At 35.5% G+C, this 26,194-nt stretch overlaps 2 protein-coding genes across 3 annotated transcripts in view; one reads left to right on the top strand and one right to left on the bottom strand.

Moving 5' to 3' along the window:
- Positions 1-8,897, bottom strand: part of LOC149784871 (uncharacterized) — a 73,310-nt gene extending 64,413 nt beyond the window's left edge. The window contains exons 1-3 of one of the 2 annotated variants that reach the window (XM_089978446.1): positions 8,762-8,897; positions 3,637-4,026; positions 183-246 (exon numbers count right to left, since the gene is read on the bottom strand). In XM_089978446.1, the coding sequence (XP_089834572.1) occupies positions 183-211 (29 nt within the window). In that variant the 5' untranslated portion in view covers positions 212-246; positions 3,637-4,026; positions 8,762-8,897. The remainder of the gene's footprint in view (positions 1-182; positions 247-3,636; positions 4,027-8,761) is intronic. The other variant, XM_089978447.1, reaches the window with a different exon arrangement.
- Positions 8,898-8,926: 29 nt separating this feature from the next.
- LOC149784872 (thymocyte nuclear protein 1-like) overlaps positions 8,927-26,194 on the top strand; it is a 42,073-nt gene continuing 24,805 nt past the window's right edge. Inside the window, exons 1-3 of the mRNA XM_089978448.1 lie at positions 8,927-8,995; positions 16,234-16,424; positions 23,504-23,572. Of these exons, the coding sequence (XP_089834574.1) occupies positions 8,968-8,995; positions 16,234-16,424; positions 23,504-23,572 (288 nt within the window). The 5' untranslated portion in view covers positions 8,927-8,967. The remainder of the gene's footprint in view (positions 8,996-16,233; positions 16,425-23,503; positions 23,573-26,194) is intronic.

A 26,194-nucleotide genomic window follows, 5' to 3' on the forward strand; every position in this document is an offset into this window, starting at 1 on the left:
TGTACAGAAGTTTAAACAGCTTATAATGTATACCCTTAATAGTTTTTAAGGTTGACCAAACTGGGATATGGTAACCTGAAGAAACAACATTTTGTAAGTGTATGGACACATCTCCTTGCAAGTACAAGAATGGGCTTTGCCACTAAAGTTAATGATCTATAATTAGAAATAATTCCAGATACCTGGCTTGATGTCTAGTCTCTACAGCCATTTATAGAGTGACTATTCTTTTAACATCTACCATTCCTGAAACATAAAATTCTGATGTATTAGTTCCCTCAACACAGCAAGCAATTTAAAGTATGTTGGAATAAGCAGTAGTAACTATTACCCTATTAAGAAATAATACTACACATCTTTGCGATCCAAAGATGGTGTCTGTAATAGCCTGAGAGTCAAAAACGTTTCTGGGGTAAAACTATTCACAAAGCTGAAATCTTCAGGTTCATGGTGGACTCAGCTGAACATAACAAGATGGTTCTAGCGACATCAAATTATACTAGTACACCACTCTTTTTAATTTAACATTGTATTCAATGACTTCCAACTCCTCCAGTAGCCTAGTGGTTAGAGTGTCTGCCTGGAATGTGGGAGGTTGCAGGTTTGAACCTTGGCCAAGTCATACCAAAGATTTATAAAATGGTACTAGCAGCTGCCTCTAATGGTGCTCAGCATTATGAGGTTAGTGCTAGTACTGGTCAGCCTGGTCTCAGGATAATGTGATTTGGTGGGACATGATGCTACATGTCTGCAGTATGATGTCCCAGTGCTAGATATCACTATAAGCTGTCACACTCCAGACATCATAGCGATATGATTGAAAAATTGTAACAGCTATGTTAAAAATCTGAATCTCACACACACTCAATGATTTCCATATGCTCTCAATGAACTAGTGTCATTTGAAATTTATATCTTATGAAATTAATTAGTACAAATATAGTGACAGGTTCAGATCAAGCAGTTCATGAGCTATGAGGCTTTAGTTCATTTGTGTTACAAATCACATTTTACTGGTCCATGGGAGAACTGAATGTCAACTGGATAGATAATAAAAGTCTGTAATTAATTTATTAACTTATTAAGATTTAGCATCCAAAATCTATTATAGGAATAACTGTGGAAGACAGAAGAGAATGAAATTCTCATACATCCAAAACGTTGCCAACAGCACCCTTTCCCCCACCCCATTATCAATATTGACCCAAACTTGTTTCCCTTGCTCATTCTGCAGTTGATGTTTATGGACCAATCTGTTTGTGAATTGACAAGGGAGAGGTTTACTTCTTATGTAAATGTACAGTAAAATCTGTCGAAGTGGTTATCTCCCTTTAAAGACCAATTATAAGAGGGTATTCATTTTCTCAGTTACACTTCCATATACCATGTTAATATAATATACACGTGTCTATGCAGGACACATATTTTTTCTATCAGTATCCTTTACAGACATGTTTTACTGTATTTGCTTACATACGGAGAGTAGGTTAATGTTGCCTAGGCAGCACTCCAAGTACCTTCTTCACTAACCATAACATGACCTACTTGAAAATTCTAATAACCATTTCAAATTTTAGGTCACAAAGCTCGTATAGTTTTTGTTATCATACACCCTCAGAAAATAAATCAGAATTAATGGTAGATATTAGATGATGACCAAAAAGGAAGTTTTGAGTTAAACCAAATCAACAGACAACAGTAATGACCCCCAAAATAATACAGTATTTACAAAAATCTGAAAGGTTATTTTTAATAGTATACAGGCAAGTCCAGTAGGGCTGACTGCAAGCATCACCTATTTCAACTTCATGGCTTAAGCCAGCACAAGAAATTTAACATTAGCAATTTTTATAAACCATCCCTCTATATAAATCTGTTCTCAGAATCAACAATAAAAGAAATGTACCTAACTTATTTTGTGATAATTTTTTATTAATAAGACCTTAGCCAAGACGTATGTTTATGATATTTGGACTTTACTACTGACTGTAAATTTTCTTCATCTGTTTCCATGTTTACATTTTTCTATATGTTATACTATCAGCTGAGGTTCCTTGCACTGGCCACATATTAGACTCATCAATGAGTTATACATGTTAATAACTTATATTGTTTCTAAAGGCAGTGTACCTGACTTGTTACATATTTAGATAGCAAATTAACGTAGCAATCTCACAATAAACAAGGCTATTAAGATCCTGAGAAGCATAATTTCAGCAGCAAAATAAAAACAGAATGCAAATGGAATGCAGAATAAATGCAAATAGAATAGAATTCAAAATATATACCAACGGATGCAGACAGAATGGAAAGTGAATGAAAACAGAATGTAAAACGAATGAAAATAGGATGCAAAATATATGAAAACAGAATGCAAAATGAATGCAAACAGAAAAATAAATTAAAAAGAATAAAGCAAATGGACTGCAGATGAAATGCAAACAAAAGGCAAAATGAATGCGAACAAATGAAGAATGAATAGCAACAAATGCAGAATGAACATAAATAAAATGATGAATGCAGTTTTAGAAACATGGAAAGCATAAATGCAAAATGCAGAATATAGAATAAGGAGGAAGAAAACAATTAAAAATGTATTTCATGCATGGATTTTTCTGAAAATCCATTATTTTATGCTGTTTTAAGTTTACATGGTTGAAACCCCTTATGCATGATGATTCAGGATCAAATTATTTCACACTTTACTTAATAAACCATTATATTGTATTTGTCAAGGCATAAATAAAAGACATCAGTCACTGTTATGGTGATATCATCAATAATGGTTGCTTCGGAACAATTTAAACAAAATGAGAACAAAAAATGGCAAAGAAATTATATGTACTCTGCAACTATATCTTTTTTTACACCTTTTTGCAGTTGCACTTCTATTTTATCATAAATAAAAAGCTGTTTTCTGATTTTCTGCATGTGCTATTGTGTTAAAGTATACTTATAATAAAACAATATACAAAAGATACAGTTCTCTCCCTTTAGTACTCTCTAAAACTGAGAGAAGAAAAATAAAGTAAATGAGTTTCCATTTCATTTCAAACAACCAAAAGCTAGTAGAAAGTGATAAACACAAATCTGAATGCATTTCGAGGCATTAAATGAAGTACAACAAGATAATTGACAAGCAAATGTGAATGGAATGCAAATTAATGCAAAAAATGGATGCAAAAAGATGCAAATGATGTAGAGATTTATTAAAATTTATTCTTTCAAAGACTGTAGATATACTTGCAATTAAAAAGTATTAATCAAATTTTCTAGTTGTCATATTATGATTTCCTATGTCCTTAGATGATGAACAGATTGAGATTTTTCACAAGCAAACCAAATTTATAGTTGCAACTGAACTATTTTACTTACAACTTGGAGCACTGCAAGGGTCTCTAAAGATAGCTAAATTATATTTGCATTAATTTTTGGGCCAAGATATTGCATGTCAGTCCCTTCTATTAACCTATGGAAGAACTTGTCTACTGGCCAGGCACTTTACTAAAATTGCCTCAATGCAAAATTGCCTTTCACATGATTATATGCTATTTAATACTAATCAATATCCAATGGTCACACATACACACCCCACTCAAAATTCTTTCATTAAATAGTAGGTAAATATGATCTCACCTGAAATGTATGATAGCATCTGGGTAATCATGCAGTAGCATAATAAAATGTTTTCAAATATGCATCTTGTCACCGTAAAAAGTCAAATATTATCAACAATTAGTCTTTATTTTCCTAAGTTATTAAATGGTTTAAAACATCCAAGTCTCTGAATTTAGATAAACACTATCCTTTCTTTCCCACTTCCCCATATATTGTACTGTCAGGTTCATGTAAAGTTACTAATGCAAAGCCCTTTTGTGCTAATTGTCAGCATGTAATTGAACACTCCTTGTGACAGCCTGTAACTGAGCACTCCCTGTGACAGCCTGTAACTGAGCACTCCCTATGATAACCTGTTCCTGAACAAACTCTAGATCCTGTTCATTGAAGAAAATGACCTGTCATAGTCTGAAAAATAACAGAACAGAAAAATGTGTTAAAGGATGTACAAAACAACCTGAATCTTAATCAGATGAATTACCAAGAGTCCATACAGTGTTTTCAAATTATCAAGACAATTTAACTAATATAATACAATCCTTTCAATTCTATTATGTTCTATTAAGAACAATCGATAATTGTGTTTCTCATGGTTTAATTCCTTGACTGAATCAGTGCCAGTGACTTAAAATATTGTTCAAAAGTTTTAAGTGTTTTATTTACTTCCTGTAGCACAAGTAGCACAAGGGCAACTAATGAGCAGTTTGAGAGAAGTGGATGCAGATATTCCAAAAAAGAATGACAAAAAAACAACTACAGCAACAATTACTACAACTAATGCTCCTACCAAAGAAACAAAGTATTTCAATGCAATAGCGTCTGAGGAATTATATGCCATCCTTCCTCCCCATCTGTCATCCCCATTTCACTTGTTGGTAACTATTTAAGTATAAAGCAAAGCTTGGGCAACAGTGCTGAAAGAATTTTTTTTTTACACACAGGCCCTGGGCTGGTAACTTAAATAAACTCACAAGCCCTGACTGAAATTCCACAAGCAGACTCCAATTTAAAACTTGCCCAAAATTTCTCTATTTTCAATATTGTCACACAACGTTGCAATTGCTACAGTTGGAATATAAATTCAATAGTGCTCAAAGGGGTTTAAATGTGATGCAAGCATGCTTCATCATTACACTCACTAGAGACTAGATGGTCCTGGTGTTCAAGCTTATCTGCTGGATTCTCAGAGATAATACTGGTCAGAACCATATTGACGTATGTTGTGTTATTTGCAGTATGTGCAAAGAATTAATAGCCCCCACTGCCCCCTTTTTTTGTGTTTTCGCTAGCGTGCTTCACACAGTAAAACAGCCAACCAAGAGAATGATCATGCTTTGCATTCTATATATGCAGCAAAATCCTACTTCAAAGAAATGTTGCAGTTAAACATTCTCATTCAAGGCAATATTATGTAATAACTTTTATTCTTGTACAGGCATTTAGCATCTCTTAATGGCTTGTTCCACTTCTTGATCCTACCTATGCAAATTAGTACAATGGGCTCACCCACTGCAGCCTTCAAACATATCTCACTAGCTACTGTCAGTCAGTTAAGTAATATGTGAAATGGTGGTTTATATATTACCTCTTTTACTTTAATTGGGGCTATTTAAACTGCCTAAGGGATAGTTTTACATCAGCTCCAATCATGATAGTTTACCATTTGTACATGCTACATGCAATGGACATATACTGAAAGTGGTGTTATTATTTTTTTTTTTGCTTTTCTTTTTTTTTTTTGATTACTGAAAATTGTTTTTTCTTTAAACACAACCGAGTCAGGTGGTATGGGAGTAGAAAATCATATTTTTAGGATGACTCATCATGCTTCAATTTGATTAAAATTGGATCTCAATTTCACATAGTCACATTTCACATAGTCACGATTGTATCTGATTCAGATCACAGGGGCTTATATCATTGTTTACAATTAACTCTCAGTCATACATGTAGTACAAAATAATACACTATATATATGACTGACAGTTAAATCATAAGCATCATATGATATAAGTCCCTCTGGGTTAGACTGCAACATATCAGGTATGTCAACATCATGAAAAACACATTTACACATTTCATCAGTGCAAATAAAAGTTTCCTCAGGCAAATTTTTATTTATTTTCAAGAAGCCCAATGGGCACCTCACTTGGAATAAAGGACGGGCCCAATCTAAAATTAGAGGGGCCCCTCGCATCGGGCTATCAGATTTTTTTTAGCAGTGAGCAATATGAACAACTTATCCCTCAAGCTATTCCCACCCAAGGGGATACAAAATCTTACATTCAGTGTTTTATTCCTCATGATCCTTTTATGGGGAAATCCCACACCTTGAATCAGGATCGCCTATCTCAGATGTCATAGCCAGGTCAACATGGCCTGGTTTTGGGTAATAAAACATTTCAGTGGAGGGGTTATGCCCAATTTTCGACTGAGCAAGTATAAGACAGACTAACATTACTGCTAGCCAATCAAGTGAATAGCAATAATGTCATTTTCAGGATAAAACCATAAGGTCATGCAGCTACAACTGGGTCAAGGGTTGTACATAAGATAATGGACAGGTCAGTGAGTAATTACCATGGATTATCTTAATTACAAACCCAGAAGAGGTAAGAACATGTGAACTTTGAGTGATTTGGCTTTGAATTAGGTAACATACTGTTTATTTAACATATCAGTTTGTAAAGGTTTCCGGGAAACATGAAAGCATACTGTCAGTTTGTTCAAAAGCATAGCAGGCTGAAATCGTAACATGTTAGGACCACTGTGGTAAAAGGCCCTGGTGAGAACACTGGGTAGTAAAACATGAAGGATACCACTGCAAACCTAAGATTTTAATTTCTGTTTTGTAGTTTGTTTTGTCTTTTCTACAATCTTTGGGATAGTTAAACAAGATACCTGTAATGAAGAAAAAACAACAAAACAATTTTTTTTTAAAACTACTAAAGTATATGTCAATGTAGTTATGTAGGCAGTTTCACTGATCTTAAAAGGAATATTAATTGTTGTTCTGAATTTAGTACCAAAGTATTTATTCCAAAGTCTGTTAATTTTTGATTGTTGAGTAATCTGTACCTTAACTATCATCACAAAACTTGAGACAACTATACTGTTATGCACATTCATTGTGACATTAAAGTATACTGAACCATACATCTCAGTTGGCCAGTTGTCTAAAAATGTCAGTGTACTTTTAAATATTGACTTTGTCATACACATTTCTCAGGGTATTTAGGTTTTTGGAATTAATATTGATGAGGAGCAAAATAAAGCAAATATTTGCCATCTAAAGATAAAATTAAGGGACATAATCGGTACCAAACACATATATATGACCTGTACAACTTCCATTAGATTTTACCCTCTTGTCAAAATTGTGTTAATGGCGTATGTCTCATTTAAGATAAAACATTAAAAATCTGTCATCATTTGATAAACTTGAAAAATGCTATTACTTATCCAAATGATATACTCTCCGCATCACCCTCTTCAAAATTATGCAAAGCATGTCTTCATTTGAAACCTTTTCTTTCAACGAGTGATCCATGCCAGCCTTAGTTTCATACGTTTTCTCATGAAGTAACAGCAGGGATCGTCCTGGGCTTCGCCAATGTTGCAAATTGCGATTTTTTTTCCTTATTGGCGACAAAAATATCCCATCTGGTGATTTTTTTGGCGACATACTTTTTGGTTATTTAATTTGTACATACAATCATGGATTTGGACTGAATAAATTTAAAGCCAGAATGAAAGGAAGCCATAAACTTGACTAAGCAAAGCATTGGAATCAATCAGTTACACAAACGATCCTTTGTTCTTATTGACAACCCTATCTTTACAGTGCATTGTTACATCATAATCTGCTTATGCTGACATCTGGGCTGAGTACTGTATGCTGCGATACAGTCAATCATGCTACCGCACTATACCTACAACTGACCGACTTCTGAAGACGCGAATAGAACAGATACAATTAATTGTATTGCTAATCCTTCTGTTTTTTTTTATACACATACCAATACAATAGTTTTGCTGAACCTTCATAGAAAACTGATAACCTTTGAAGTACCGACTACTGTGTATAAATACAAAGCAAATGGAAAAAATCTCAATCACAATTACATCTGTCGCCAGTGCAGCATTTTACTCATTGATCTTTTTCTTTTGCCATCAGTCCGGTGTTACGGCTGCAGAGACTTAAACTCCGCAACAAGAAATAGCAAAAAAAAAAAACAACAGTTTTGCATAATTAATAATAATTATTTATTTCTCAAAATACAGGAGTGAAAGAATCCCTAAATTGGGTGTGAATTTACGCTTATATATACGGTCCAATATTGCCAGGTGTTGACTCGTGTAAGTTTCATTCGTGGGAATGGAGATCCTATTTTTCTTGTCCAGAAAATTTATACAGCATTCAGTGATCATTCTTGGGATTTAGGAAGCAATTCGCTACAAGCTTTGTGAAGCTAGCCATAAGGGGGGGGGGGGCTGCTGAGAGACTACTGGTGTCACCTGTCTGCACTGTGGACTGTGAACGTGGATTCAGTAAGATGAACCTCATAAAAACTGACATCAGAAATAAGCTCTGCATCTCATCTCTCGAGAATTTAATGAGAATCAGCATGTACAGATGTGAAAAATTAGACTTTGAAACTGCATTCAACAAGTGGGCAGCCCTAAAATCGCGACGGATCTTCATGTAACACTTTGTAACATTTTGTTAATGCTTGTTGTAATTAAAGTATTAACTAATCCATCTTTTGTAATTTTCATTGCCTGTTACATTAATAGACTAAATTAACACTTGGAAAAATGTACACTACTTTTTTTAGCGACACTTTTTGAAAATTGGCGACAAAATATTGAGGTTGGCGATTATTTTGGCGACAGCTTTTTGAAAGCCAGGACCATCCCTGAACAGTAATAACATCGAAGCATTTGCTAAATTAGTTAAATACGTAACTAATCAAAATTTAAGCAGATGACAATATGTGAGTAAGAGAAAGTAAACTGGTGAGCCTACATTTTGTCATCTGTCATTTTCCATAACAACAAGTGTGAGAAATATCTTGCCACTGATTGTAAGGTGCTCTTTCTGTTATCTGAGAAAGCAAAAAGGGTAGGCGATGGCCAGTACCTCATTACAGGTCTTACTCAGGGCCAAAAACAATCCCAGACTGTCAAGAAATTGAAGAAAATCGCATATATTTATGAGACACATTTCTTTGAAGATTGGTCGCAACGGACGCATCTAGTCGCCATATTGGAATTTGTGCTGGACTCATGCGCAGTAAAACGGAACCGGATGCTCTCGATTCTCGCGGGAAAAATTGACACGAGGAAATGCCGCCGAAACGAAAACAGTTTTCAGGTACATGTATTACTAAAATATCATCAACAGTTTTAACTAGTTCTTATATTTTAGGATGTGAAGATGTACTTTTGGTATAAAGACATATTTTCTCACTTTTTTTGTTTATCATTGTTTGCGTCAAAATCTGAAGCTTCAGTGACAGCGTACGACCCAACTTGGCAACTAGCCGTTAATAATGGTACGGTGAACGAATGATTTTTTTTATTTGAAAGATAACTCAATCAAAATTACACACATGTAATGCTATTACAAAGAAGCATATACAAGTTTATTTTATGAAAATACGTCTGAAATTGTATTTTTCATGAACTTTGTTCTAACAACGTCGATTTGATCATGTTTAACAATTAATTATTTTTGTGTCAAAAAGTGGTACCAAAACAATGTTTTTATTTGTAGAGACACGAAAAACAAATTTGGCACATTCATAAAGATTATTTAACTGTTTAAAAATTTCTCTGAATTTTAAAATTTGGACCAAAAATGGATTTTATAGATATTTTTATATATTATAATTTTAGCAGTTTAACTGCTTTTTGGGGGTTAGTTTGGGGCATATGAAACACGAAATTATGATATGGAGAGAATAACCACACGAATGTTACTTCCATTATGACTTTTACTGAAGAAAAATTTAATTTACAAGGCCTGTGGTCAAACAATGAGAAAATATTTGAACTTTAATTGTTTCAAAAGTCAGTGTTAGTACTTGACAATGCAGGAAAAAAGCAAGGAAATGGTGTTCAAGGCATGGAAACCTTTTAGTGTGTTTTTCTCTGTTACACTGTTTGTGTCCCTCTTATCTGACAAATTGTCATTTCATACTAAACATGTCATTGAACAAAAAATGCAGTATTCAATAAAACTTGTAAATGGATTTTTTTACAGCGGGAAGTCGGGCATTCCAAAATAGTGTTCAGCAAATATGACAGCTATCAGCCTTGCTAAATACTCTTTAATTTAAATACACCCTCACACCAAAGTCAGGAGGAAGGTTTTTTTTTAACACTACCAGGGCCTTCCCCTGCATTGTAAAAATATTTTTAAACAACAATGCAATTACTGAATGTTCACACTTCATGTCAAAAACAAAGTCAAGTTATGTTAATTTTTCCATGCTGGTCAATCGAGGATGAACTGATTAGAAATACCATTGGAAAATTATTGGATGCAAGGTTTGATATTGCTATGATATGTTTGAAATATGGATGATGGGTAATAAAAGGACTTAAATCATCCCTGTCAAATACTGTTTTAAACTAGTGTCACAGAATATATTAATCTGCAAACATTTTGTGACTATTATCTCACAGAATTTACCATTTGAAGCAAAATTTTAAAGTTACAAGGTGTACACAGTACTTTATACAGAACATTATCTATGGTAGTGTATACCTAGAATTTCTTACAAGTATAATGGATTTATAAGTATATGTCATTTACTCACTGATTCAATCTGAGAAATGCTGAATTTTGACAAGTACTTGTTAATGGATGTACAGACCTGCCAACTCTTACGATTTCGCCACAAGTCTTACGAAATAACCTTTAAAATACTGACTTGTGGCATACTAGCAAAAACTATGGAAAATGATCATTGCCGAAAAGATCATATAATTGGTTCGTCCGTGTTTTATTTAGATCCTGGTTTCATCCTAGTATTAGTAAAATGAGTTAGGGAACCAGGCATATTTTACAGCAGCACCACAGATGCTTTAAACTGCACTTGTTTGTTTATATGAAGCACCTGGATGATCAAACTGTTGATCATAGAATTTTAAAAATGGCATCCAGAAAGTGATTCATGTTTAAGAAGAAAGGAAAAATAAGCTTCTGGAAAAGTGTTAATAATCAACACAGAAGAATAAAAAGGAGTATTCAGATTCTTGTGAATAAAAGATGGAAAGGACACAATTACATTTATTGGACATCACATGGCAATTTGAGTATGTCTCATGGCAGTAAATATGATTGTGAAATGGAAAAGAATTTCCAAGAATTATGTCAAGTTGAGAGATAGCAACAAGCCATTGAGCTGCATAGAGTTTGGAACTAGAGTTTGTGCACCTGTACTGGTGGTAAATAAAGTCTACGAATAATTTACAAACTTTTCAGTTGAACATAATGTTTATGGTCGATGCATCAAACTTTTAATTACCTATTCCAGCTTTACACTAGCAGTTATTTATATTTTGTTACAACTTACTGAAAACTGGCCAATCTTACAGAAAAAAATAAACTGCCTTACTGAGACGGACTTGTCAGGGTTGGCAGGTCTGGGTGTATGGTTCTGGCTGCAGTCTGGACGGTAACATACGAGGTGGTGGAGCTGGGAGAGGCATGGGAGGGAACTGCTTTATTTTTTTCTTGACCTCTATGAGAAAGATCCGTGGCCAAAATGGACTTGTACTTAAAATGCCCAGTCCAAAAAGGCCCATTTCTGTATCCTCTTCTAATTATCATCTATACTAATCAAAATAAATAATAATAAATATAAACTCCTTACCTTTTATTATGAAATATCTATGAATACTCAAAGGAAATCAAACACTGAGCTGACTAAAACCATTACAGTGGACTTGATGGATACAAGGATTGTTAAGCAGAAGTAAGAATCTTAAAAGTCAAAGGAGAAGACACAAGAACAAACCACCCACAATACGTTTTAGTGATGGGTTGTAAGTACAAACACAGAGGATATTTTAAAACAAGAAATGAGTGTAAAAATAGAATGTCATTTAGCAAAGTGCAAGAAGAAAGAACCAGAACAAACAGAAGTTGAATATGAAATTTTCATGAAATTTTTAATCAGGGAAGTATGGAAAGAAGAACGGACAATGCACAACATACCAGGTATATACGATAACCGATGGTTCAGTACAAACCACTTTTCAAAAGTAGAAAAAATCTAAAAGATTTAATTGATACTGAAGACATGAGAAAATGGATCCTGGTAAGAGATGAAAAATCTGAAATGGAATGACATCAAAGTCAATGATACAAAGGGATTTTTCTAAGAAAAAGTGTTACAGAACCATCAACAGCAAGAAAGATAAAGCTGTCAAGAGAAGTGGTGGTTACGAGCAGAATAAAAAGAAAAGAGTGGAATCCTCATACAAACGAGACAAACATAATTTCTCACTTGTGATTCATGTCTTATTTTGTCTTTTGACAACAAAAAAGTAAATGACATGTACCAAGTATTTCATACAGCTCTCTAACACACACACACACAATGCACACACAAACACACACACACACAGCAGACACTGGTTATCATGTTAACTGGTTATAAGAATTAGTTGCATTATTTAATCAAAATTTAAAAAACAGATTCAAATGGAGAAAACGTGCAATGTTTTCACTGCTTATTATCATCAGATTACCTTTTATTAGAATAAGAAACAATTGTTGAGTACTATTTAAAACAAAGATGGCACTGGCGATACTGGTTTTAAACTGATTCTGATATATGAAGTTTACTGGTAATCACCTGGGGTAGTTTAGTCAGGAGTGTCTCAGTAATCACTACAAAACTTGTTAAAATCTTACGACACATCAAGCTCTCTTGAGACTGGAGGCATAGGAAAGAGTTGTGATTGCAGAGACTTGTGTTTGTGTCTCGACTGTGATTATCAAAGTTTCCTGACATAATAAATATTTCAAAGACAGAAAAGAGGTAAAGGAAGTGTGAAAGCTAAAATTGGATGCTGGCTCTTTCCTGATACTGGTACTGCAATCTGTATAATCGGAACAGGTCGGCTGTTTGCTATCAATAATTCATTTGAGTCTTGGCATTAATTCTTACTGACCAATGCTTCATTCTTTGATACTTAATGATTTAGCAATAGATATAAAAATGTAAGTGATAAGAAGTGAATAGACACAGGTTTACAGAAAAGTTCTCAATAACTCGAGAAAGAAAACATGATAGGCATTGAAAAAATGTAGGGCGAATGACATTGACAACCTATTGCTAATATGGCTTTGAAAATATTCTCAGTATAAACTGCAGGTTACAATTCAAAAAGAAAAAGAAAAGAAAAGTAATTAGAGGCTTATTTAAATAGAAGGATGAAAAATTATGAAATTGTAATAATAATAATAATAATAAATTATTATTATTACTAAATCTTCTAACACTTTTTCCATGATGGACATTTCTGACTTTTCTGGACTGGGCCTTTTTAACCTAGGACTTTTCTGTATCGGTCCTTTCTGACCCGACACCCTAAAATCAGCAGAAAAAAGTGAGTAATTATGAGCAGACCCTACTGAAAAGAATTTAGACTGTTTAACCTTTCCTTCACCATGGAATAATCAACCAATCAAATGTTATTCAGAAGCGTTCGATGCAGAAACTTATAAAGTCAGTGTCCAAAACAAAAAAAATTCTTGGGTGGTCACTGTCTTTAAATACAAATTTCCGGTTTGCATGTAAACAACCCCTTAATTGAAATCAAACGAAGTTCAAACACTTTACGGCCATTACACTTAAAATCCTTGAAGGTTTATATTGCTTATTGATTGCATTTAAAATCCTTGAAGGTTTATATTGATTATTGATTGCCCTTAAAATCCTTGAAGGTTTATATTGTTTATTGATTACACTTAAAATCCTTGAAGGTTTATATTGCTTATTGATTGCACTTAAAATCCTTGACGGTTTATATTGATTATTGATTGCCCTTAAAATCCTTGACGGTTTATGTTGCTTATTGATTGCACTTAAAATCCTTGAAGGTTTATATTGTTTATTGATTACACTTAAAATCCTTGATAGTTTATATTGTTTATTGATTGCACTTAAAATCCTTGACGGTTTATATTGTTTATTGATTGCACTTAAAATCCTTGACGGTTTATATTGTTTATTGATTGCACTTAGAATCCATGAAGGTTTATATTGATTATTGATTTCCCTTAAAATCCTTGACGGTTTATATTGTTTATTGATTGCACTTAAAATCCTTGACGGTTTATATTGTTTATTGATTGCACTTAAAATCCTTGAAGGTTTGTATTGTTTGATTACACTTAAAATCCTTGAAGGTTTATATTGTTAGATTACATTTAAAATCCTTAAAGATTTATATTGTTTGATTACAGTTAAAATTTACATTGTTTATTGATTGTGCTTCAAAACTGATAATATTAGACCAGTGCAGCAGCTAATACCATGGAATTCAAGATTCTAAAAGTTTCAAAACAATCATAATCCTAAATTCCAGCATGTTTTTGGAACTTAGTATGACTGCACTACCAACTTAATGTATCAAGAGTTTATATTGGATGTTAATTTTAAACAATAAATGAAAATAAGTGTAAGAAACAGCATAATGGAACACCCCTGAAAAGCCAGTCAGCAAGCCTATTCACATTATAGTTTAACAGACTTGGTTTCTCTTCTTCATCAACCTAAAAACCTTCACAAGCTCCACTTCTTGCTGAGTCCACCAGCCTTGTATCAGTGATGGGGATGATCAAGATTGGTTCCATTACCCATTTAGGGCCTTCTGGTTTTAAAAGGGAGAAGGAAGGGTACGAAGGTTAAAGGTTGCTGATATTTTGGCAGAGATTATTTTCCATGTGGACTGTACTCGCTATCAAGAGAGCTTATCAGTCCCTCACTGAGAGGGACCTTTCTTTCACAAGAATTAAAGAGCATGAAGTTAGAGTTCTTGCTTCATCTTGGGCCTATTTGATTTTCTCCCTCTTTGGACGATATACTGAGGGTTGCCTTCTGGAGATGTCACACTACCTTTTCCTCCCTTTAGCTTCAGTCTTTGGTGCATCAGAGTGAAGGCCTAACCTTCTTCCAGTTTACAGTATTGAATACTCCTACTGTAATGGTATGTACATTAGTTTTCTATAACAAATCTGTTGAGGTGATCAGCCTCCTCACTAACTGGTAAATTCAGCAGTAGTAGTGGGTAATATCTTACTGCTATCAAATAGTATTAGGTAATGTATTGCTACTATTGAAATGTAAGGTTTCGGGTGGGGTGAGGGGTAAATTAATTATAATTATGAATGTTTACCAGCTACTATTACAAAGATTCTCTCCACACTCTTGTGTCCTGTGGTATTTGTCCAAGTTAAAGGAGGATAATATTCCATATGTTCGCCAAGATAACGGCATCAGACTGGGATCATATTTTTGTTCAGTTCTTTCCCTCCAATACTAATCGGAGGGAATAATTAGCTTGGATAAGGAACTTTGAAGCCAGAAAAGGAAAGCAATGCAATAGTTGCGATTATGAATTACATAATTAAAATTAGTTTGACCACCTAGAATATTGTGTATGTGGTAAATTGTAAAATACAGCTATAGAGACAGTTGGTAGCCTCATTTTGGTTTGCACGAGTTAAATTTAGTTGCCATTAAATAGATAACATCGCAACTGTCTCTCTTGCTAATATTGCAAAGCCAAATATGAAAGTTGCTAACATTTATTGGTATCCAGATAGAGCTTGAAGGCCATCAAATTAGTCTGTTTATTTTTCTTTAAACAGGTTTTCACTCATCAGTACAGGCTGTCATTGTTTTATATCATCTGCATTTTCTGAGCAGAAGCATAGTTTGATCTGCTTTGGTTAATATTTGGGTGGATCAAGGTTTCTGTTTTAAATTCTTTGCTGAACAAACACTGTAGACCTTGATCTGCATGTCATTGATACATTGGGCTTTTTCTTGCACTAGAAATTGGAAAATATTGTGGTCTGCTAGTGTTTGGGGCTGTCACAACAACAAATACAGACATTTTTGACATGGTAAATTGTATAAAAAAATTGACAATGACAGGAAAACAAAGATTAAAGAAAGTGCACCATAATTCATCTTTGAATATTTATTTCTATCTGTTGAAAACTCGTCCCATTATGTCTGTTAGAAGATCAGGTAGAGCAGACTCAAATCGCACCCGGCAAGAGTGTAGCAAGTATCAAGATAGATATATCAGAGCAACACAAATGATAACCCATTTCCTCTGCAGCGAGACTAGGATTGATTTTTGGCTCTGACACGTGCAAGAGTAGAGTAGTTGTTTCCTGTAGGTTCTCCGGTTTGTTCACCATGAAAACAACATAATATCAAACGTAAAAATATGTAGTTGTCAACATTTGTACAGTTGTCATGAAAGAAAAAAGTCTAAACATGTTTTGCTGTATTTTTGTGTGCTTTTATTTTAAAAATGCAGATACAAATTAAGGTCTGTCTACTCTTCCTTTCACAGTTTCAAGTACTTCTGATGTCAAAAAGCGCAGAAATTTGGCCCAAGTAGATGGAAAAGAAGATAGAACCAAGAAAAACATTAAATCAGCCAGCAAGACAAAAGATGCAAAATGTATTTCAGACAAAGTTTACACACATTGGCTGATGAAATCAGAACCAGAGAGCAGGTTTGAGAATGGAATTGATATGAAGGTACAAAAAAGCAGGTTTGAGAATGGAATTGATATGAAGGTACAAAAAAAGCAGGTTTGAGAATGGAATTGATATGAAGGTACAAAAAAAAGCAGGCTTCAGAATGGAATTGATATGAAGGTACAAAAAAGCAGGTTTCAGAATGGAATGAAGGTACAAAAAAGCAGGTTTGAGATTGGAATTGATATGAAGGTACAAAAAAGCAGGTTTGAGAAAGGAATTGATATGAAGGTACAAAAAAGCAGGTTTGAGAAAGGAATTGATATGAAGGTACAAAAAAGCAGGTTTGAGAAAGGAACTGATATGAAGGTACAAAAAAAGAGAAGTATATATATCTTGTCTAAAATATTAATGCATTTCTTGGGGTTTTTTTGGGGGGGGGCGCTATTTTGCTCAACCTTGATTTGACTTAACATTTTGTGTCTGTTTCTATATTTGCTATATTTATATAGTTCTATCTGTATTATAAACAGATTTGGTGCATGTTTAAAAACTATCATATTCATTTTCATTGTATTTTGGCAGAATGACTTAAGAAGACAACAGAAGCTTTATAGTGTAATAAATTTTAACTGAGATAACTTGTCATTGCAAGTTAGTACAAATGCTTAATTAACTACCCTTATTCAAGAATATTTCTGTTTTACTTTCTGATAGATCACTATAAAATGGCAGTTGAAAAGATTTCTAAACCTCCTGAAACAAGCTCTACCATGTTCATGAGACTGTACCATGTACATGAAACTGTACCATGTACATGAGACTATGTACCATGTACGTGAGACTATACCATGTACATGAGACTGTACCATGTACATGAGACTCTGTACCATGTACGTGAGACTGTACCATGTTCATGAGACTGTACCATGTCCATAAGACTGTACCATGTATGTGAGACTGTACCATGTACATGAGACCTTGTACCATGTTAATAAGACTACCATGTACATGAGACTCTGTACCATGTACGTGAGACTGTACCATGTTCATGAGACTGTACCATGTTCATAAGACTGTACCATGTACATGAGACTCTACCATGTACATGAGACTCTGTACCATGTACATGAGACTGTACCATGTACGCGAGACTCTGTACCATGTACGTGAGACTCTGTACCATGTACATGAGAGCACACTTCTTACCATACTATTCATCCTAATTTCTTTGTTGCCTATAAAACTTTACCATAACTGTTCATAGACAACACACAAAAGAATTAAAGTCAGTATATGAATGAGCAAAATCTTTTGTTTCAACCAAATCGACACAGCCAAGATGCTAATGCATTCTTTTTTAGAAAGAGGGTTTTTCATAATGTAACCACTCCCTTTATAGCTTTGTTACAACAGTCCTTTGATAGGATTGCAAATGTAAGGTTTAATTTTTTGTCTATTTACCTGTAATAATATTAGGCATTGGTTAAATAGTATTTGCTTCACCATTTTTCATTTCTTTGTATTTTCACAAAAAATGAGTGAACTCAGACTTTGTACAGCATCTCTTGAATTCCTCGACTTAGCATTGTCCCATATCATATTTTCTGACCTACAAAATTGCATTTTAAAGCTAAATGTTCAATAATGTAATATTTAGACTCTGCTTTCAATGAATTGTATATTTTCCAGAATATATTTGCCCAGTGTTTTACGAAAGGAGACGGTCAAATAAAGTGGTACTACCCAGACACAGCAGTGTCCGCCATTATGTTCACTTACAGTTCCAAACTGATTTTTACGAAGAAAATAATGTACTCATGGCAGTTACAATATTCTTGTTACCATTTCTATTCTTTAAACACAAATTGCAATTTACATAAATTTAAGTTTTGAAACACAAGTTTGTATGTTTTTATCATCAAAGGATAACTTGTGGAAATTGGGCACTAATGGCTGCTAACTTACTCGGGAAAGGGTTAATGGTCAGTTAGCTATCAAAACACATGCCTGTGAATGTGCAAGAGTTTGTCAGCGCAATTGATATCAACACCAACTATTTGATTGCTTGAAGCCTACATTTCACTTTGAGCTATAATAAAACACTGGGACTAGCCCGGTTAGGGTGAGGGGGCGTCTCAAAAAAGGCGGTCATTCAGTGTTCCTCTAAAAAAAATCACAGGGCAAAGTTGTTTCACTTTTCTAACAGAAGAAGGTGAAGTTTACATTTTTAGGCGACTTAGTCACCCACTTCACCTGGTAGCTTGACCTCTGAGCAATGGATAGATCATATATTTTATTTTTCATATGTTTGTTTTTTGTAGTCTACAAACTTGCCTGCCAATCATATTATTCACCTTACCTGTATCGTTTACTGTGACATTTTTATACATGGTACGCAGGTCACACACCCCTCTTTACTTCATCTATTGAGATGGTTACCAGCATCAGTTCCAGAATCTTTCTCCTCTAGTAAGGTCCTCCATTTGCTTCTGCCATTTAAATCTGGCTCAGTTAAAGGAAGAGGTCCATTCTCTTCTTTGGAAGGCTGCAGTAGATGGGGGTTTAAAAAGGCCAATCTCTGGCTAAGAAAAGGGTGAAGTTTGTAAAATTATTGACCTTTCGTCATAAAACAGATTTCTGCTGGAGGGAACTTTCAACATGGAGACCAGCCACAAGCTCAGTTGGGAATGCCATAAGACCTATTGATTGGGCAGTCTCCATTGGTTTTGATAATGTGTAGCTTCACATCCCCCTCTTTCATCCACACAGAAAGTACCTCAGATTTTGTTTGGATGGGGAGTTTCGAATCCGATTTCAAATTTTGGCTTAGCCTCTGCACCCAGAACTTTTACCAGGGTCCTAGGAGTAGTTGCAGCCCATTTAAGGTCATTGGGTATCCTTATCCTCCAATAGTTTGATTGTTGGTTGATCCACAACGGCAGTCTAGAGTCTCTCGGATCAGTCCATATTGACCAAGCTTGGTCATCTACAAAACTTGGAGAATTCAGAGCCAAATCCGACTCAGGATTTTGTCTACATGAGGATGAATTTTCTCACAGATGGAGGTTTAGTCTGTGTCCCTCTGTACATAACAAACGAGAGCCTTTCTCAGATGGAGATGCTGAAAGTAAAGAGCAAGATGTCAGCTCATCTATTTCTGTTTCTGATGGGGACATTGAATGTCATAGCATACCTGGTGCCTAGGCAGGCTTCACTTGTGTCTGCTTCAGTTTCTGCTTCTAGCAGCTTGGAAACCATGCAGGAATCTGTTGAATGTTACAATATATCTGGTTTGGGATTTCCACCATCTACTAAATTGGTGAAAAAATCGGGACTGGCTTTGGGCTAGGGTTCCCATACAAAACCGAACCCCACCCATTTCCACACGAGTCAGATTCATGGTGGGATGCTTATCTAGGCCCTGATAGTCTTCAGGGTTCATGCTCCCAGGAAGAATCTGCCCTCCACATCAACAGTTGGAAGTTAAGGCAGTGTTTTAGGCTTTCAGTAATGCATCCAGCAAGCACGAGGTTGCTGCATGATGGTCTGCAACGACAAAAAACTTCGGTTTTAGTTTGCTTAAGGAGATTTGGCAAACGTGCACCTTCTGTGTGGAGGATTGGAACCACCTTTGCTGACACAGTTTTACAAGGAATGTTCCTTATAGTGTTCCACATTCCCAGCAGGAAGAACATTTTTGCAGACAGTCTGTCAAGGAAAGGGAAGATAGTTTTTTTGGAATGGTCTCTCTACCAATCCATTGCTGACTCCCTGTTCCATTTATGGATGGACATTTTTGCCACCAAGCTAAACAACAAGCTTCCCTTTTACATTTCCCCTGTCCCTGCCTAGAAGGCCTAGGCAGTGAATGCCTTCAGACCATATGTCTGCCTAGAAGGCCTAGGCAGTGAATGCCTTCAGACCATATGTTTGCCTAGAAGGCCTAGGCAGTGAATGCCTTTAGACCATATGTCTGCTTAGAAGGCCTAGGCAGTGAATGCCTTTAGACCATATGTCTGCCTAGGCCTAGGCAGTGAATGCCTTCAGACCATATGTCTGCCTAGAAGGCCTAGGCAGTGAATGCCTTCAGCCTGAAGTGGGATCATATGTTTGCTTGTACCTTCTCACCCTTCAGGTTGATACCAAAGGTCCTACACAATGTCAGGCACTCCATGGCTCAGCTCCTTTTGAAAACACATAAGTGGCTCCAGCAATCATGGTTCAACGATCTATTCTCAATCTGCTGGTGTAGCATTTCGGGACCTTACCACAGAGGAGGGACCTTCTGTCACAGCAAGGAGGCTTTCTCCTCCAAAACAGCCCACAGATTCTCCACCTTCATGCTCTGCTTATCTCGCATGATCTCTCCGCAAAGAAAAGTTTTTGAGGCAAGTGCATCATTCAGTCCAGAAGGTATATGATGCTAAATGAATGGAGGATCTTTTGTGAATGGTGTGGTAGAAAATGTGTCAATTCCAGCTGTCCCTCTGTGATTGCAGTGGCTGATTTTCTTCTTTTCCTTTTCAAAGAGAAACAATGCTCGGTTTCTACTATGAAATGCTATAAAGCGACCCTTTCCAGCATGCTCAACTTTTCAAAAGGTCCTGCCATCTGCATGGATTCTCACTTAGCAGACCTGATCAGGTATTTTGAACTGTAGAGACCAGTGTCTTACTCTATAATACTTAAATGGAATCTCACTTGTGTCATGTGGTTTCTAAATAAAGCCCCCTTTGAACCTTTGGGTGGAGCTTCTTTTGAGAACCTTACCCTCTAGACAGATTTCTTGCTTACTATCATCTGCAAGACAAAGCAAGCTCCATGCCCTATCCATGGAGCAGGGCTGTGTTAGGTTCAGTGGGAAATTATGAGGCAGTTTCTCTCCTTTGCAAACTATGAGTTTAGCACACAAAAAACTTTCTTTGGTTACTCAACTCTTGATTGAGATCCCCAATCTCAGCTGTATCTGTGCTGGGGATAGATTTTATGTCTAGTTAGAACTCTACTTGGCAGCCTCAAAAGGGAGAAGGATGAGTAAGAAACAGTTTTCCTACCCATTATAGGTTCAGCTAATAGGTGGGTGGCATTAACTATCAAACCAGTCCCATACTGATAGGGACCAGTCTATCAAACCAGTCCCATACTGATAGGGACCAGTCTATCAAACCAGTCCCATACTGATAGGGACCAGTCTATCAAACCAGTCCCATACTGACAGGGACCAGTCTTTCATGAAAATTAAAGCACATGAGGTTCGTGCATTAGCTGCTTCATGGGTTTATCTAACTTGTTCATCTTCATGGGCCTATCTGACTTTTTCATCTTCATGGGCCTAACTTGTTCATCTTTGGAGAATGTGATGAAATCCACATTTTGGCTCTCTCACACTGCTTTCTCCTCCTTTTACCTTCGCTTGTTATCTTATGCAAAGAAATTTTCTCACGGGGCCCAATTGTCATTCTCAAAAAGTGGCCAATGTGAATTCAATTCATCAGTAATCTCCTGTGAATTCCATTCATCAGTAATCCCCTGTGAATTCCATTCATCAGTAATCTCCTGTGAATTCCATTCATCAGTAATCCCCTGTGAATTCCATTCATCAGTAATCTCCTGTGAATTCCATTCATCAGTAATCCCCTGTGAATTCCATTCATCAGTAATCCCCTGTGAATTCCATTCATCAGTAATCCCCTGTGAATTCCATTCATCAGTAATCTCCTGTGAATTCCATTCATCAGTAATCTCCTGTGCTTTGCTGAGGGTGAGTTTTTTTGTGTTAGTTTTTTACTCACATTTTGGGATCATCAAACAACCCACTTAACTGACAAATTCAGCTAGGAACAGATATTACTGATATTAAAAATGTAATTTTCTTGGGGGGTGGTGGAACTAATTTTAATAATGTAATACTTGGCCTGTTACTATTTACAGATCCCTCCTCCTCCCCGCACTTTAGACTGCTCCCTCAAATGTATGAAGAGGGCTTTCATGCATGCCCATATGTATGGGGTTTGTTTTACGTGGCTATTTCAGTGTTATAGAAGATCCTGGTTCACCCTAATGGGAAGACATAATTTTTGTTGGTTTAGTTTTACTCCTGGAAAAGTACTAGATATGCAATAGTAAATGGTAAGTATTGCATCATTAATATTAGCCCCCCCCCCAAAAATACTTAATTTTTCCCAAAACTTTGAATTTATCCGAGGTATACTAAACATTAATACAAAATAAAATCACTTCTTAAATTCTGAATTTTTGTTTTGTCCATATTTTCTAAATTGCAGGACATGCTTGTAAGTAGACCCTTTTTCTAAACTGAAAATTCTATTCATGCACAGTAGGGGGTATGTTATAAGTGTGACATGCACACAAAAATAATCAATCTAGGGGTCATATTCTGAATGTTTGCACTATGTACAAAGTACTGTCAGTTCAAATATTTTCATAATTTCATGCCTCTGTTCCTATCCAAAAATGCATATATGGTATGGCAGTTATATGTTTCAAAAATGTGATAATATAAAAATAAATATTTCTCACCACAAAGTGAATTGTTCATAGATGTTGTTTTCCAAGCGATTTTACTAATAAGTATATTGCTTGCATTTTCTTGTCAGTCCGTACAACCCATATTTTTATTGTATTTTCTGCTTGCTGTACAAATACCATTTGATGCAATGAAAGTTTTGGTTTGATTTGTTTTGCTATTTTTCTTTTACAAGTCAAATGTAGTTCCCAAGTGTTTTTTCCTAAATTATCTGGCAGCGCATGTGGGATGGACCCATAGCATGTGAAGGCAGCACCTTTGTTTTCTTACTTATTGGATAGAACCACAAATTAATACATATCCAATGCACAAGTATAGTCCTATATTCAGTTAACTCTGGACGCTTCTATGGAGCAATTTAACAACTCCCTGTTTGCATCTGACCTTAATCCCTTAGTGTGTAAAGGTGGCATCTGCTTTGTTTTCACATTTGACAATCCGTTGTTCAAGCTGTAAATTTGACAATCCATTGTTCAAGCTGTAAATTTGACAATCCGTTGTTCAAGTTGTAAATTTGACAATCCATTGTTTCCAGCCTCCTTCCAGTCAGTGTTACCTTTATATATTTCTTTGAAATTATTTCTTTCAGTTTAGCATAGAGGACCTGAAGGCATGTCCTTACCAGACTTCATGCTGGGATGGAGTCCGGAATTATCAGGTATGATAATCAGGGTTCACACATTCTTGCAAGTGTTTGAATTTTGTTGGTAAAGTTGAAATAATCTTTTAGGTCAGCTGAAAAAAAGTACGTGAAAAGTGCTTGAACTTCTGAATAAATGCATTTCATTTTGCAATATATATTTATATAGAAAATGAAAAAAATCATGAGAAAAAGATAGATGGTTAAGACAACAAAAAGAACTATCAATCTGATATCTGTATTGGCTTGCTCACATGAAGATTTTATAGCTTTCTTGCTACTTACAAGTACTTTTCACAAATATAATCCCCCTTTGGAAAGGCCACATGTCTTATATGGCCACTTTCCCAGTGCAGAAGGAGTGACCATATAGACCATTCTTAGAATGTATTCATATATTCATGTGACCCTGGGTCAGCGAATCCAAAACGAGGCTAATATAGGCACCAGTTTCATTTTACCTCGCAACCATGGCTGCTACAGTTGATACCGGCAACAGAAAAAATCGTGACAATTATTGTTGTGTTCCGTTGTGCAATGGGAATGCTAGAATTCACATAGATTTAAGCTTCCACCATAACCCATCAGTGAAGAAGATGGAGCTTCGTAGAAAATGGATTGTTGCAATACGTCGTGATGAGGGGCTGAATTTTAAGGTAAGAAACTGGATGATTGTTGGTGTGTTTATATTTTCTTGCAGCTGAATGATGTAAGAATAAGAATTCCAAACGCAAAATAGATTCTGTCGATGAAGTAAATGATTGTATGTATGTGTGTTTTATAATGACAGGTTTCTAAAAATGTTACCCCTAGTCCCATTCCACATAACGGGGTCATCGAAAACTGGGCGTACCTCCAAGCAGCGCATTTTTATAAGAAATTATGAATTTTGCGTAGGAGTAGTAAGTACAAAAAAGGTAAAGTTATTACCTCGTTAAAAAAAAACGAGTAGAATGTAAATGACCACGATAGAGAAGAGAGATAGCACCAGTACAATGAAAATGATGAGAGTACAAGTTGAATGAAATTACGAGAGAGAGAGAGAGAGTAGATAAGAATTAATGAAGCTGTTGATAAAACATCACTGCATAATTTCTCTTATTTACTCTGAAAAGACCTGATTTATGTGGGGCTTATTTTGCTTGCTGTTCTCCTCCAGATGGCACTGATATTTAATCAAACCATAGCTTTGTAACTTTTGTTTTACACATTTATTTCATAGTGTGTGCATGGTGTGTGTGTGCATGACACAGTGTGTTTATGTGTATGAGAGAGAGAGAGAGAGCAGACAATCAGTGGAAAGCAGCCTCTTTAAAACTCTTGTATAATTTTAAATTATAGTGAAGCTGGTAACTTTGCTAGTTATATTTTTTTTTCTCCATTATAGTTAACAAATGTTGATGAAAAGCTACATTATTATTTTATCTTCTTCAGATCCTGTGAGTTGCATATAGCATGCAAAAGTAAAATTACAGAGCTGGAGAAGAGACTGAGGAAAGCAGTAACAGAATTGGAAGAGAAGGAAAGGCAACTGCAAGATTTGAATAAAAAAATAAACATGGAGAAGCTTGGATTGAACAGATTTACAGATGATGATGAAATGATAGAATTTTACACTGGTTTTCCCACATATGAGGTTTTTATAACCTTCTTCAATAGCATCAAACCGACTGCAATTAGAATGAAGAGCTTATATTACAGCACAGGGAATGACATCAACATCAGGGGACGGCAAAAGGCAATGGACCCAGTGGATGAACTTTTCATGTTTTTGTGTAGATTGAGATGTGGATTTCCGATTGAAGATATGTCTGTTCGATTTAATATTCACAGGTATTCTGTAAGTCGGATAATAATCATGCGGACAAATTATTTGTATTTTTTACCAAGTTGTGAGCAGGTTCAGGCAAATATGCCTCTCGATTTTCAACTGTCCTACCCAGGAACTAGAATTATTATTGACTGCACAGAAATATTTACAGAAAGACCCTCATCTCTAGTGCTTGCATCAAAGACTTATTCAAACTACAAAACTCACAACACCTGAAAAGGTTTGGTAGGGATAGCCCCACACGGTGCAATCACGTGTGTCTTCCTTGTACTCGGGATGCATGAGTGATGTGGAGATCACAAAGCTGTCAGGGCTTATAGATTTGTTAGAACCAGGGGACCAAATCATGGCAGATAAAGGTTTTGTTTTACATTAAGTTTTAGAAGGTACTGGTGTTTCCATTGCAACACCACACTTTCGGTGTAGTGATGGGCAGTTCACAGCTTCCCAGGTGGAAACCAATCAAAAAATTGCAAGCCTGAGGATACATGTGTAAAGATGCATTAAGAGGGTGAAAGAATACAAAGTTATTACAGTCTGTGGTGCCTTTGACAATTTCTGGGTCAATAAATCAGTTGTGGACAGTAGCAAATGTACTGACTTTGTTCAAATGACCACTAATTAAACAAAAGAAATAGCATTTTGTGACATGGAAGTATCATGTAGAACTTGTGAATGAAAACAAAGATACTGAGACATTATGAAAGTACCACATAAGGTTCATTTTATTGACATTTCAGTAGTTTATTTTTAGACCTTAAAATCATGCCACATTTCATTGGCATCTTGTCATGCAAATACCTTTTAGA

Source organism: Sinohyriopsis cumingii, chromosome 13, assembly GCF_028554795.1.
Source record: "Sinohyriopsis cumingii isolate HCF-2022 chromosome 13, ASM2855479v2, whole genome shotgun sequence".
Lineage (NCBI taxonomy): Eukaryota > Metazoa > Mollusca > Bivalvia > Unionida > Unionidae > Sinohyriopsis > Sinohyriopsis cumingii.